At 35.1% G+C, this 12,096-nt stretch overlaps 1 protein-coding gene across 6 annotated transcripts in view; it reads right to left on the bottom strand.

Moving 5' to 3' along the window:
- Positions 1-2,306: 2,306 nt before the first annotated feature.
- The window catches only part of LOC100748072 (multiple C2 and transmembrane domain-containing protein), a 36,166-nt gene continuing 26,376 nt past the window's right edge, over positions 2,307-12,096 (bottom strand). For 2 of the 6 annotated variants that reach the window (XM_024365696.2, XM_012382014.3), the window contains exons 7-14: positions 7,322-7,470; positions 6,308-6,713; positions 5,860-6,002; positions 5,424-5,783; positions 4,982-5,111; positions 4,068-4,232; positions 2,972-3,297; positions 2,307-2,796 (exon numbers count right to left, since the gene is read on the bottom strand). In XM_024365696.2, coding sequence (XP_024221464.1) covers positions 2,685-2,796; positions 2,972-3,297; positions 4,068-4,232; positions 4,982-5,111; positions 5,424-5,783; positions 5,860-6,002; positions 6,308-6,713; positions 7,322-7,470 — 1,791 coding nt within the window. In that variant the 3' untranslated portion in view covers positions 2,307-2,684. Of the gene's footprint in view, positions 2,797-2,971; positions 3,298-4,067; positions 4,233-4,981; positions 5,112-5,423; positions 5,784-5,859; positions 6,003-6,307; positions 6,714-7,321; positions 7,471-8,402; positions 10,211-12,096 lie in introns of those variants that run through there. The other 4 variants (XM_024365684.2, XM_024365689.2, XM_024365688.2 and 1 more) reach the window with 4 other exon arrangements.

The raw sequence follows: 12,096 nt of genomic DNA, 5'->3' as shown, positions 1-12,096 counted from the left end.
TGGATCAGCGATATCTCTTCTTCCCCTTTCAGCTTTCTCATCGGCTGGCACGAACCGTAAAATCGCGGTTAGGAATAATTAATTCAACGCGTTTTGCCTCCCTCCTCAAGCATGTTTGCCATGGCGGATTTACCCACATTCGTTTGACAGATCGCTAATTAGCCAAATTTTACTCTATAATAAATTGCTTAAAACGTACTCGAAAATACAAAACTTCGTTTATAATTATTTTATGAATCTTTTACTAGTCGCATGCTAGTCATCGCATAATTTTACCATATTTTTCATATAACACTTGATGTACAACTTTTAAAATTGTAATATTAATATCTTTATTCGGCTATTATTGCTTTTGCGACAACGCGAGCTCGTAACTATCCGGAAATGGAACATAAATAACGGAAGTAACGTGGTTTTTCCTTTTTACAGAGACAATATTATGATGATGATTACACAATGAGAGAAAAACCGGTATAAAAAGAACGCAGCGTAATATTCACAATGAAGAAAGTTACGAGGTCTGGCTGGAACGTTATTTAATCGCAAGAGCTACAAACTATTGTCACGAGGACAGCGATAACTATTATTGTTATAAAAATAGTAATACAACTGGTCGGAGAAACTTTCTGCCCCTTTCTATGCTTTTTTCCGGTTTCTTCCGAACATCTTCACGCACGACTAATATTTTCCACGGTTTCTTCGTTAATTACCATGATTTGTACAAAGAAATCGCATAATGCCATTACCCAGCACGATTCTATTAGAAATTGAATATTTTCCTTTTATTTAAACTGCGATATGTTCCTGGCTATAACGTGAACAGTTGTAATAAAATTCTATCATTCAACCGTAAAGAGAAACTCTGTCACTTTTTACAATTTTCCACACGCAAAGATGCTCGTTATAGCATACGTTAATTTTATTGTATTCATGCTCGAGGAGGCGAATGAACGCGTGACAGTGTGCGTTGGAACGAAGAATTCGATAATATTAAATACTATTTAAAGAAAATAACATTAGGACACTTCGAGAGGTCTCAACGGTAAAAGACTAAATAATAAACTGATTTCACGAACGACGAATAGCTCCTCGGCGATCATTGAATAGTAAAATTACAATCGTAAGACTATAACGCGATAATTACAGCACGAGGTAGCACGAAGACTCGAATAAGAACAGGCTACATATACCGATCGAACTGTTATTACTTTCTTCTTTTACAATAATATAGTATATAGAATAAAGTTTAGACGTGTGAATGTTGAATAACTGATTCTATTCGTCGTTCTTGAAATGGAAGAAACAACTCGTCGAGCGAATTTTGTCGGCTAAATAAGACCGCCGTAGAACAACTATATTTGTCTTTTTTTTTTGTTCCTTTCTTTTTTTTATATTTTTTCCTCTTTTTTTCTTTTAAACTTGTTAATATCTCTCTTTCTCTGTCATTGGTAACGATTCTGTAGCAGCTATATCTACGACACCGATGGACGAAACGGATCGACGAGGATAGCCCGTTAGTGGGAATTCTCGTTTTTTCTTCTTTAAGTGACTATGGTATCTCTTCTCCGTCGATATTGTTAGCTAATATACCGCTATCGAACGCACATTCTTCGTTGAGTCTTGATACATTTGAAACGTCCAAACGAGATATATATACTTTCAAAAACGTTTGTCTATCCGTGTTTTCCTTGTTTTTTCTCACACAGGAAAGTCAAACGATAATTTATAGCAACTTGTTTCCTTTCTTGACGTCATGTTTATTAAACTCGTTTCATTCGAATTTATGGAATTTTTTAATTTTCAAGGAAATAGATATTATATATTCAGAATAAAATTCAATATTTTACTGTCGTTAATTTCATGAGAGCGTTATTGGGAAATTGCATCTTTCATTTTGACTTCCTTGTCGACGATCATTCACACAGACTCACCAACACCATTATAGCCGAGTTGTTCGATACAACTACTAATGTGCCGCACGTTCACATTCTACAAATACTATATAAATGAAAAGATATCATTTGCTTCTTTTTACGAAATTCTCGATGAATTTCTGCGTCGACTCGTTCCAACTATCGAATCGAAACGGTATCTAATAACAATTTTGCGTGGTATGTCCCGGAGATTTCGTCGTGAGAAATATCGCCTGGTAAACATTGACAAATGTTTCCAGCGTGTTCGTTAAACGTATCTAGCGACTTTGTATTACGGATATACGTATTTAATTACCGAATACAGTTGAAACTTTGAATATCTTATGCTATAAAAATGCGGATATCCTTCTGAATATTGTGATTACAATGTTCTTTTCTCTTTCTTATTACAGTGAACTCGACCATCTGGTGGTTGATCTCTTTCATCCTCTAACTATATCTTATCTATTTCCTATTTCTCTTCATAATATGATGTAAAACTACCCTCACTGAGAATAAAACATTTCAGACTTCGAAGATATACCACGCGAGGTGTTCTTAACGTGACCAGATTAGACTGAAAACTAGAATGATGAAAATCCCCCCCTAGCTAGACAACTACGAGTGGAAACAAAACGTTTCTCAGTCTATGTCGATCACATCCGGATTCTCCGCTGATCCCTTTCGCTGGCGCATCTTACGGCGCAGCAGGACCGTCCTCAGGATGCTCGGTGATCGTAGACCCGCGACTTCCGGCCGCGGGGCATGCTGCTACGCGGCCTTATGCCTTTTCCTCTGTTCCCTCCGCGTTAAATTCGATGCACCTGGACTGCCCGATGTACTGCTCTTCTCACAGTCGGCAGTTGGTAATGGTTTCAACTCTCTGAAAAAGATAATTTGATTTAATGTATTGTTAATTAATAGTTATAGCATTATATGTATGATGTAGTACAGTAGCATAGTACAAATATAATAAATGTTTATGTTTAAATTTTATTATTACTTATAAATAATAAAGATAGAAATCTTCGGAGGTTAGAGAGTAATTCTAAACGGACCTGTAATTAAGGAGCTCCTCGTCATCGGGCACTCTAGTTATGAGGTCTAGGAGCTCGTTGTTTGGAACCGAGTGAGGCCGGACAATTTTCCTGGAGAATTTATTGACGCCCCATACTAGGATAAGGTATCTCAGAGGGATGAAATACAGGACAGCAACACCGAGAATCGCCAAAATCATGGCTAAATAACTCAAATAAGGAACAGTGAAATTGAAGAGATTCTTCACTCTTTCACAGAGGCTGGCTATGTAACCGATCGAGTTCTGAACAGTCTGAGTCACCTCCTGAATTGCTTGCAAGCGTTCCTTTAGACTTTTTTTCTCTTCCTGAAAGGAAGAATCAGAATAATCCATTTTAGAGAAAATCTGATAAAAGAAGATTTACTAAAAATAAGAAAATATGCTGAAGAAATAAATTAATTTTGGTCATATTATTTTATTAAAAATTTTATTTAACATAATAGTAATACCAATAGTAATTAGTAATAATAATAAAATGTTTTCTGTATGTTAGGACGTATAATCAAGGTCAATCTTTAACTCGATGAAGTCGATTTGACCAATATTGGCACACATCAATTCGTCGTTTGAATAGGTCGAAGGTTGAATCGAGGAAAGCGCCAGACCAAAATACTTGCCTATCGCGTTCGTAATATACGTCCAAATGTAATATTCATTGAAAGGAGCCTTTAGCTACTGGCAACTAAGAACCTATTATAAACTTTTATTATTCCAGAAGAATACCATTAATCATTAAACAAATGACAGTTGTTTAACTGGTGTATTACGAAACAGGAAATGTAATTTCAATTGATAATGAGTTGTGACATTATAAGAGCAATAATTTGCTATTATGCAGCAGTGTTAAAAACAAACGGTAATCCAGCTTCTCAATTTTCTACAGAAACATATGACTCAAATTTATATAATATTATACAAACTTCTTTTTCTAATACCTTTTGGCTGTAAAATAAATAGAAGAATCATATGAAATTCTATTAAAAATGTAATTATTTTCTAATTTTCAATGAATATATAAAGTTTTACAAAATTAAATATCGGGAACAACTTAAATAACAATTGCTGAAAATACTTACTTTGTCCTTATCGTCATCGTCGTCGTCGTCGTCCCCAGGAGTGGCAGGACCTTCGTCACCCTCGTCGTGGAAGTGGGAACTCGATTGATGCGATAAGGGTGTACCGGTTATTACTGCAACCTGTCCGGAAATCCATTGATTGAATCCGCTTCCATCTCCATAAAGCTGGCAGGTAGCAAAGGACGTGGACATGCAGCAATGCAGGTAAAGGTCGTCAAGCAGATGATTTACATACGTGTTATCTTACATGTGTTTAAGGTTGATTGGTTATTGGCGTCTATTATTTATAAGCAAGCTCCAGCATTGAGAAGATATAACAATAGTGATCAATATATTAGATACTAAATGGAAGAAATATGGTAAAAATTGCTCTAAACTATGTAAGCCATTTCTATGGAAAATTTTGAAAATTTACAGGCATAAATCTTGAAATATCATTATTGAACAATTCTGTACTAAATACTAGAATACTACTATATCTAATTTTCTAAAGGTATTTAAAAATGTAAAGATTTAAAACATAGGACAACCAAACTGTATATCCATGCTAGTCACATAGCTTTTTAACTTTAATTTCATTTAGCTCAAGAAGGAAGATAGTAATTTCTACTAAGTAGCAGTAACAAGAATAGGAAATTTAGTCAATGTATAAGATTACCTTGGTCAGTGGGACATTTTCTAATCTACAGCATTAAATATTGCAGATAATATTACTAAATAAAAGTTTTAATAGTATTCGGTAGAATGTTAGATTTTTGCAGGTACTTAAAGGCTAGCAATCCAGTTTAACGAATTAGCAAATACATAAGGTAAGTGTACGAGTGTCAATAATTTATAGAGATGGTGATAAGTGACTTAGAAAAATGCTTTGACAAGATAAAATGTAAAAGGATCTGATTAGTTTGTTTACATACCAGATAATACTTTAACAGAATAAGGAGTGCTACTCCAGGAAACATGTAAGGTTCAAAGTAGTAACAGCCCAAAATAAAGATGACCAGTGCGATGATGCTTCTCATTTTATTTTCCCATTCCCAACAGCTCCTAAGGATACAATAAAACACAGAAAAAGATTTCGCCATTATTCATTGAATAATTTCATAATATCTTCGAATAGGATTAAAACATAACATATACGTAGATTAATATATAAAATATCTCTCTACGTTAATGTAAAAAGTTAATGAATAAATGAATAATATAGCATTCTAGGAAACGTAGTAATTATTAATCATCGTTTCGACGAATGACAAACAGTATTTAATTTATAAACGAAACATACGATGTGATTTACGTAACAAATGTCATGACTATTTCTAAAACAGATTGAAAGTAGAATCAAAGTAGTACACGTACTGCACGTATTTTCCAATATCAATCACGATAACGATGATTGCCTTCAGCCTGAGAACGTTACGTAAAAACACTTGTCTTTTGAACTTTATCTCCGGTTCCATGTACTTCTTCTCCTTGGGATTTAACGTTCGAACACATGCTCTGACAACGTTCCACACCACGTTCAGCTCCAAAAGAATTTGCGGAGAATTTCCTTTGGCACGACCCCTCAGTTTTTTGTCCTTTAACGCGTACCATCGTTTCTCACCGTTCCTTATCCTTAGAAGAGGTATGGCGACTTTGCCGAGAAACTCTACTTTATGGTCCCTGTCCTCGTCGTACACTGTCACCTCTAACACCGAATTGATATCTTTCACGTTACTATGAGAAACAAATAAAAAAGATTATATTTTTTACATTCTCTTCCGAAATTCGTTATATAGTCACGATGGCTTACAAAGTGAATATTTTCTGCCAACTTGGAGCCAGCGTTTTATATTCCGTCTGTGTTTGCAATCTTGCGTTTACCAATTCCAAGACGCAAAAAGGATCGCTCTTGCCACCCAAGTCAGCTGCCGCGAGACCTTGTGCTCTGAATACCTATATAACGAACGAATCATAAATATACATTTTATGAATTCTACAAATCGAAAGTAATAAACAAGAGATACGAATCCTAAATTTATACTTTCAAAAATTTTAAATACATATTGTACATTTCTGTGCAGTTGATAATTATATTTAATAAGATTATAAAGATGAGCTTGGAAAAAAAGTTAAGCCTTTTTTAACTAGTCCTAAAAAGCTATATTCTTCTCCTATGTTTTAATTTTCTAATTAAACATTTTCCTATTATTTTTAAACTTAAGTTTTCTCCTTCTCCTCCATTTTTTAAAGGTAGGTACCTTCACTGTTAAATGACCAACGTCTCGTACCCTCTGCAACGAGTTCACCAAAGCATATCTTTGGTATAATTGCTCGCGTTCACGAGGTGTGTCTTCGTGTGCGGCTAAATCGCTGATCGTTTCGCTAGCGGTGGTACCACTAATAGTTAACAGTAAAAATATGCTGCCAGAGCCGTCCTCGAGATCCCGCCAGAGTCGATGGGTCGTCTCACGTTCAAGCGTCGTCAGATCGATTACCGTTTTTCCCATTAGGTCATCCTGATGGCTTTTATCCCGATCCCACACCGTGACCTCCAATTCTTGACCTAAATAAGGATCTTCGTAAAGGTGGAGATCGAACTGCTCCAACCAAACGGGATTCAGGGTCTTGTGCACTACTTTTGACTTGTACTTTTCTGTTCCGAGACTGAAATATGCAGAAGAAAATAATGATAATTGCCATTGAATATTAATTTTACCAATAAGTAAGGATAATACTTGATGGGTAATCAAATTAATGTATTTAGTAATTATTTGGTTTCTAAATTCTAATTCTAAATTTTCCAGTTTGTTATGATTAGTATCCAAATTCTGAATTCTCAAAAAATAAATGATTTGTTCCTACAGGATTGTTTATCATAGGATCGTGTGAACAATTTAACACTTAAAAGAGTAATATTTCTAATTCTACTATATTATCAAATCCTTCCATTTTTCAATTGATAGAGTTGAACGGTGTGGTTTTTCTAAGCGACATAATTATCTTCCTTTTAAGATAGCAAGACTTTTACAATGATTACAATTTATATCGCATCATACCGCATAATTTAAACAACGAGTGACAAGAAGCACAACTGAAATATAAATTAGATACTTTATATAACTTATTTCGTTGACATCGATACTTCTTAATCTTACAAGTATTTCACAGTGAAGGAAGCGAAGTACAAGGATAGTATCAACAATAAAAATAAGTTAATTTCGATACAATAACAGTATTGAGGACAAAGGTGAAAAGAATAAGGGTATTCATACCGAAATTTGACATAGGGATCCGAAAGACCGTCTATATCCATCGGTAATAAATTCTTCGCCTCCACAAGAACAATCGTTACCACGGAGCTCCATATCTGTGACTTTAACCGTCTATTTACGTCCGCCAATCGATTGGTCCTTTGAAAATACTGCAGACATAAAAATACGCCATGCGAAATTGAATTTTCTATCTGATGGAGGAAAATATAGTAAGAATAAAGTAAAATAAAAGGAAGCAAAATAGGGAAAAGAAAAATATCGTTTCACTGTGGACAATAATAATTTTAGAAGATTCTGGTTAGAACATGTGTATCGGAAAAAATGTTGAACAAAATATCAGCCGCGATATTAGTTTTTCAACTGCTTGTTCGATGGGCACGATTCTATCTATATGTGTATATTATATACAGGGAACCAGTCAAGGTTTATCTACGATTCTATATGTTCAACTTTAATATTTGTTTCTCAAAAATAGTGAACAAATTGTTTTGAGAAGTCTATACAGAGCTTACCACGGTAATTGAAACATAAGATGTGAAAAAGAGATAGGGGCTCAGATTAAGTGATTTTAAATGTAACTGCAGCATTAGCTTTACCTCTGTCATCAAGTCGACAAATGTGAATCATTCACTAGCATCGATAAATCCTATCTCTCGACATGAATTTAGTTTTGACTTCATCTTATGTACATTTAGTGTATTGCGGGATGTTAGATAACATAAGTAAAAATAGAACTTGAACTTGTTACCGCAATTAAGTTTTTTTTCAAAGACAAATCATGTATGTTCTGATTGTGAACTGCATCAGGAATCTACAAAACAACAGATTCTCTGAATATCCTCTATCATCTGATTTCAATTCTTAACAACTTCTATAAAAAGAAAACTAATCTTTCATAGTGTTCTACAAATTAAATTATAATCATAACTACTGGTTCCCTAGAAAAATAAAATGTTCATCAATATATCCTGTATCATCTTTTCCCAACTGTTAATAGTCAACTATATATATATATATATATATATATATAAACAAATTTCTCCAGTAAAATTAATTAAAAAAAAAAAATACTCCAGTCTACCCTATGAATATCTTCCATTTTCTCTTTAACATTGCCCTTGAGTTTATCGAACAGATCATGATGCTTCACGTCCTTCGCGTCCAAAACCTCTTGCTCCTCTACCTTCGACTGTTCAGAAGAAGACTTCCTCAACCTTGAAATCAAATTTGCAGTCTCGAATGCCGATCTCTCCGGTCTCTTTAAATGTTCCAATTTAATCTCTATTCTTCCCTCCTCGTCCTTCTTTTCAGGCGCAGTAAATTTGAAGTCAAAACTCTGCTCTTTCTCGCTCAACCTCCCCTCCTCCATCTTCAAACCGCTATTTTTCCTGTCGTGAAGGATAGAGTACGTTCCAGAGGGCCTGCAACGTTCAACAATCCAACTTTCTATAGGCAGCAGCCACGGATGCTTCTCCACCTTCTCCTCCCATATTTTCTCTATCTGATCCTCCAAGATCCTCTCCACAGAGCCCATCTTCCTCCCCAACGAAGATCTCAAAGATCCGATCGTTCTCTTCTCTTTGCTTCGAACTGGTCTTTCGATCGACAAACCCTCTATCCTATTTGTAGAAGAATCTTCTCCAACGTTTTCCGCCTTTCTCGCTAAATTTTCCAACGAACTCCACCTTCTAGTCGAACGATCCGATCTAATCTTATTCTCCAATCGAACATACTTCTCCTCGTCACTGATTCCTACGAGGAAATTAATGTCAGATATTTCACCATTAGCTTTAAATGTATCTTCTTTCTGTTTTTCTTCGTTCACGCCAAAAATTATGTCAGTAGGATCATTTCTCTCGGATTTTTTCTTAAAGGTACCTTGCTCACCTGCCAAAACGTCCATGAACTTACGGTCTTTTGTACGGCCGGTACTCAATCTTAACCTTCGAGGTGGCGCTTCGACGGCTTGCGGTAACTCTGAAATGCTTTCAGTGTTTTTGTGATCGTCTTGGCCAGCATTTTTCTCCGGAGAGCTCTCGTCAATGTTAAAATATCGACGATCGGTATCGGATCTATCGAATCGCATGCTTCGAATCGCCTTTCGGAATACCGCGTCCACTTCCGCCGTCATCTCTTCAAAAGTTCGATTCCTCGTTGTGAAATCTTCCTCGGGCTTGTGTCGAAACTTGTCTCGATGATGAACCCAAAATTTTTTCCATTTATTTTCATGAGTTTCTTCGTTCGAGATTATTTTCAGGAACTTTAAGGGAGTTTTCGTAGAAGAATTTTTTGAATCGATCGATAATTGTTTTAGAGGGATGTCACTCACCTTATCGCGCTTTAAAAAGCTACTTCCGCTCCGTGGTGCCACCACTGTTGGTTCTTGGTCAGACATTTCCGGTTTGGACTCGGCGTCTGATATTTGACTTTCTGCCGAGTCTCCCGGACGCGTATCTTGATTATTTTCGTTGGCTGTTTCTTTCGAGTCTGTTTTAGATTTCATGGGTTCTACGTTCTTCTTCATTTTGTAAAGCTGTCACGTAGTATGATGATTCGTTATGAACTGAAAATACTAGGCAATGGTGTTTTTTAGGTGCTTCGTGTGGGAACGCTTGCCTTGCAATATTTTGAATATACACATTATGTGACCAATAAACGCTTTTTTCCGGTCTTCGCGTGCGAATACGCGCCTAATTGACACCACCTGACGTGACGCCGACAATTTCTTTCCTTCTGCACGGTCGATAGGATAGTTACGTCGATCATCGTTGGTTACAGTTGACAGAATTGTAAAATTTATTTTTTATCCTGTTAATCTCTTCTTATAAACTTGTACCTTTTCTATATATAAATATGTTTTCGTATTTTTAATTTTTATCTTGAACTATGAATATAAAAAATATAATATAAAAAGATTTCTTTAATAATTAAATATTTTTCTTAAATATTTTAATTAAATAGTATTCTTTAGTAAATTTAGAAATGTTGACGAAGATTCTGTACGTGTAATTTTAAAAATTGCGATTGGAATAAAAAGAATTTTTAAAATAAAAATTAAAATAAAATAAAATGTAAAATAGCAATAACGAATAATAATGCAAGGTAAATTGGAATTTGAATTTTCAAAATCTTATCCGACGATGTCCATGAACATTTCGTTGACTATTTTAGTTCCGCTCTTATGGCGTTGTTATCCTCCTATTGTTAAAATTAACTGCAGTAATGTATCTTCGACTTTGTTACGCCATACGTTTGTACATCGACGAATCTTCGTGCGATAACAATGGTAACGATGCTAACAAGTCTTTCTTGTAAATCTCGAAGCAAAACTGCCCGCATCTGTCATTTTTTAACGACGTTGAAAGATCGCATTTGAATCAGAATATAAACTTCTTCTTTCGTTTCCTTTTACATAATATAAATATTGCGATACGTCACAATAATTTTTCACTATATATATATATTTCTAACACTAACACTTTTTATACAAAAAAAAAATTATCTTCACACCTCACAATCAAAACCACTTTTGATAAAACCTTTCAAGTATAAAATAATTAGTTTCGGAACCAACTAAAATATAAGAAGGCCAATCACAAAAGCAATCGTAGAAAATCCATTAAATTGTCTCGCACAGTTTCATTAAATCTCCACAAACGTATTAATACCAAGACTTTAAGAACACAGACAAAATCACAGTAGCGTTTCGAAATAATACTTCATTTCACTGAAATCGATCCAGCCAATACAGGTTAACTGATTCCGTACAGATCGCGTGACCAATCTAACGATCTGAAGCGTGGAATTAGTGTTCAGATTGAACTAACCAAAGTTAAAGATTTTCTCTCGTAACCTTAATTGCCATAGAGAATAGAACCGAAAAATCTTCCTCGGACAATACTACGGCAAACGAACTGCTCGAATGCAAATTATTAGTATTCTTACAGGCTCACTGAGTCATCGGAAATGTTTGCAGTCACGTGTGCACGTGGCTCGAAGTCGTGATTCCACTTGCTAGTTATATTATATTGTCTTGTTTAACTAACCATTGTTATCCACACTATTTCTTAGAAGTACCTTTGTCGAAGAGAATTCTGGTTGTACAAGATGTTTTTTTTTATTATTATGTAAGACAGACTTTTTTCATGAAAAATAGACGAAGATTTCGTCACTTTTTTACATATTTTTACATATAAAGTATTGACAAGCCAAAGTTACTGAATCCATTTATCGACATTTTTCGAATAATTTACTCTACTTTTTGTTTTGTAGAGTGAACCGATTTGGCAAATATGTTCGTGTTACTGGTTCACACGTATATCGCTCATTTTACGCTGTTTCAATAACTGACACCACTCAGCGGTCAGTCAACAAAGTAGTGTCGTACATCGTATTTCATACCATTTCGAGATTTAACCGCCTCCTGGATGATTCCCATTCTGCGTTTTCATTCACTTTGTGCACACGCTCGTTAGTTACGATCGTGCAGTGTGTCTCGCAATGCTTGAAAAATTGTGCAAGTAAATATGTACTTATGTATGCATACGTTAACAATGTGCGGCGAAGACAAAAGAGTTACGCGAACGAAAGGGACGTTATTTTTAGCAGGAGGATCGTTCTGGTTTCCCGCGGAATGGCTCTCTTGAAATAATCGACAATTTTTTATCTGTACGTATTTTTAATAGATCTTTTTATTATTTTGCTTCGTTCACTTTGTTAAAGATCGAACTTTTTTAGATACAACGGGTTGCTTTAGAAACAAAACTTTAAAACAG

The sequence above is a fragment of the Bombus impatiens genome, unplaced genomic scaffold, assembly GCF_000188095.3.
Source record: "Bombus impatiens unplaced genomic scaffold, BIMP_2.2 scf_0019, whole genome shotgun sequence".
NCBI lineage: Eukaryota > Metazoa > Arthropoda > Insecta > Hymenoptera > Apidae > Bombus > Bombus impatiens.
Note: the sequence above shows the minus strand (reverse complement) of the source record. Positions and strands in the feature narration are given on the sequence as shown.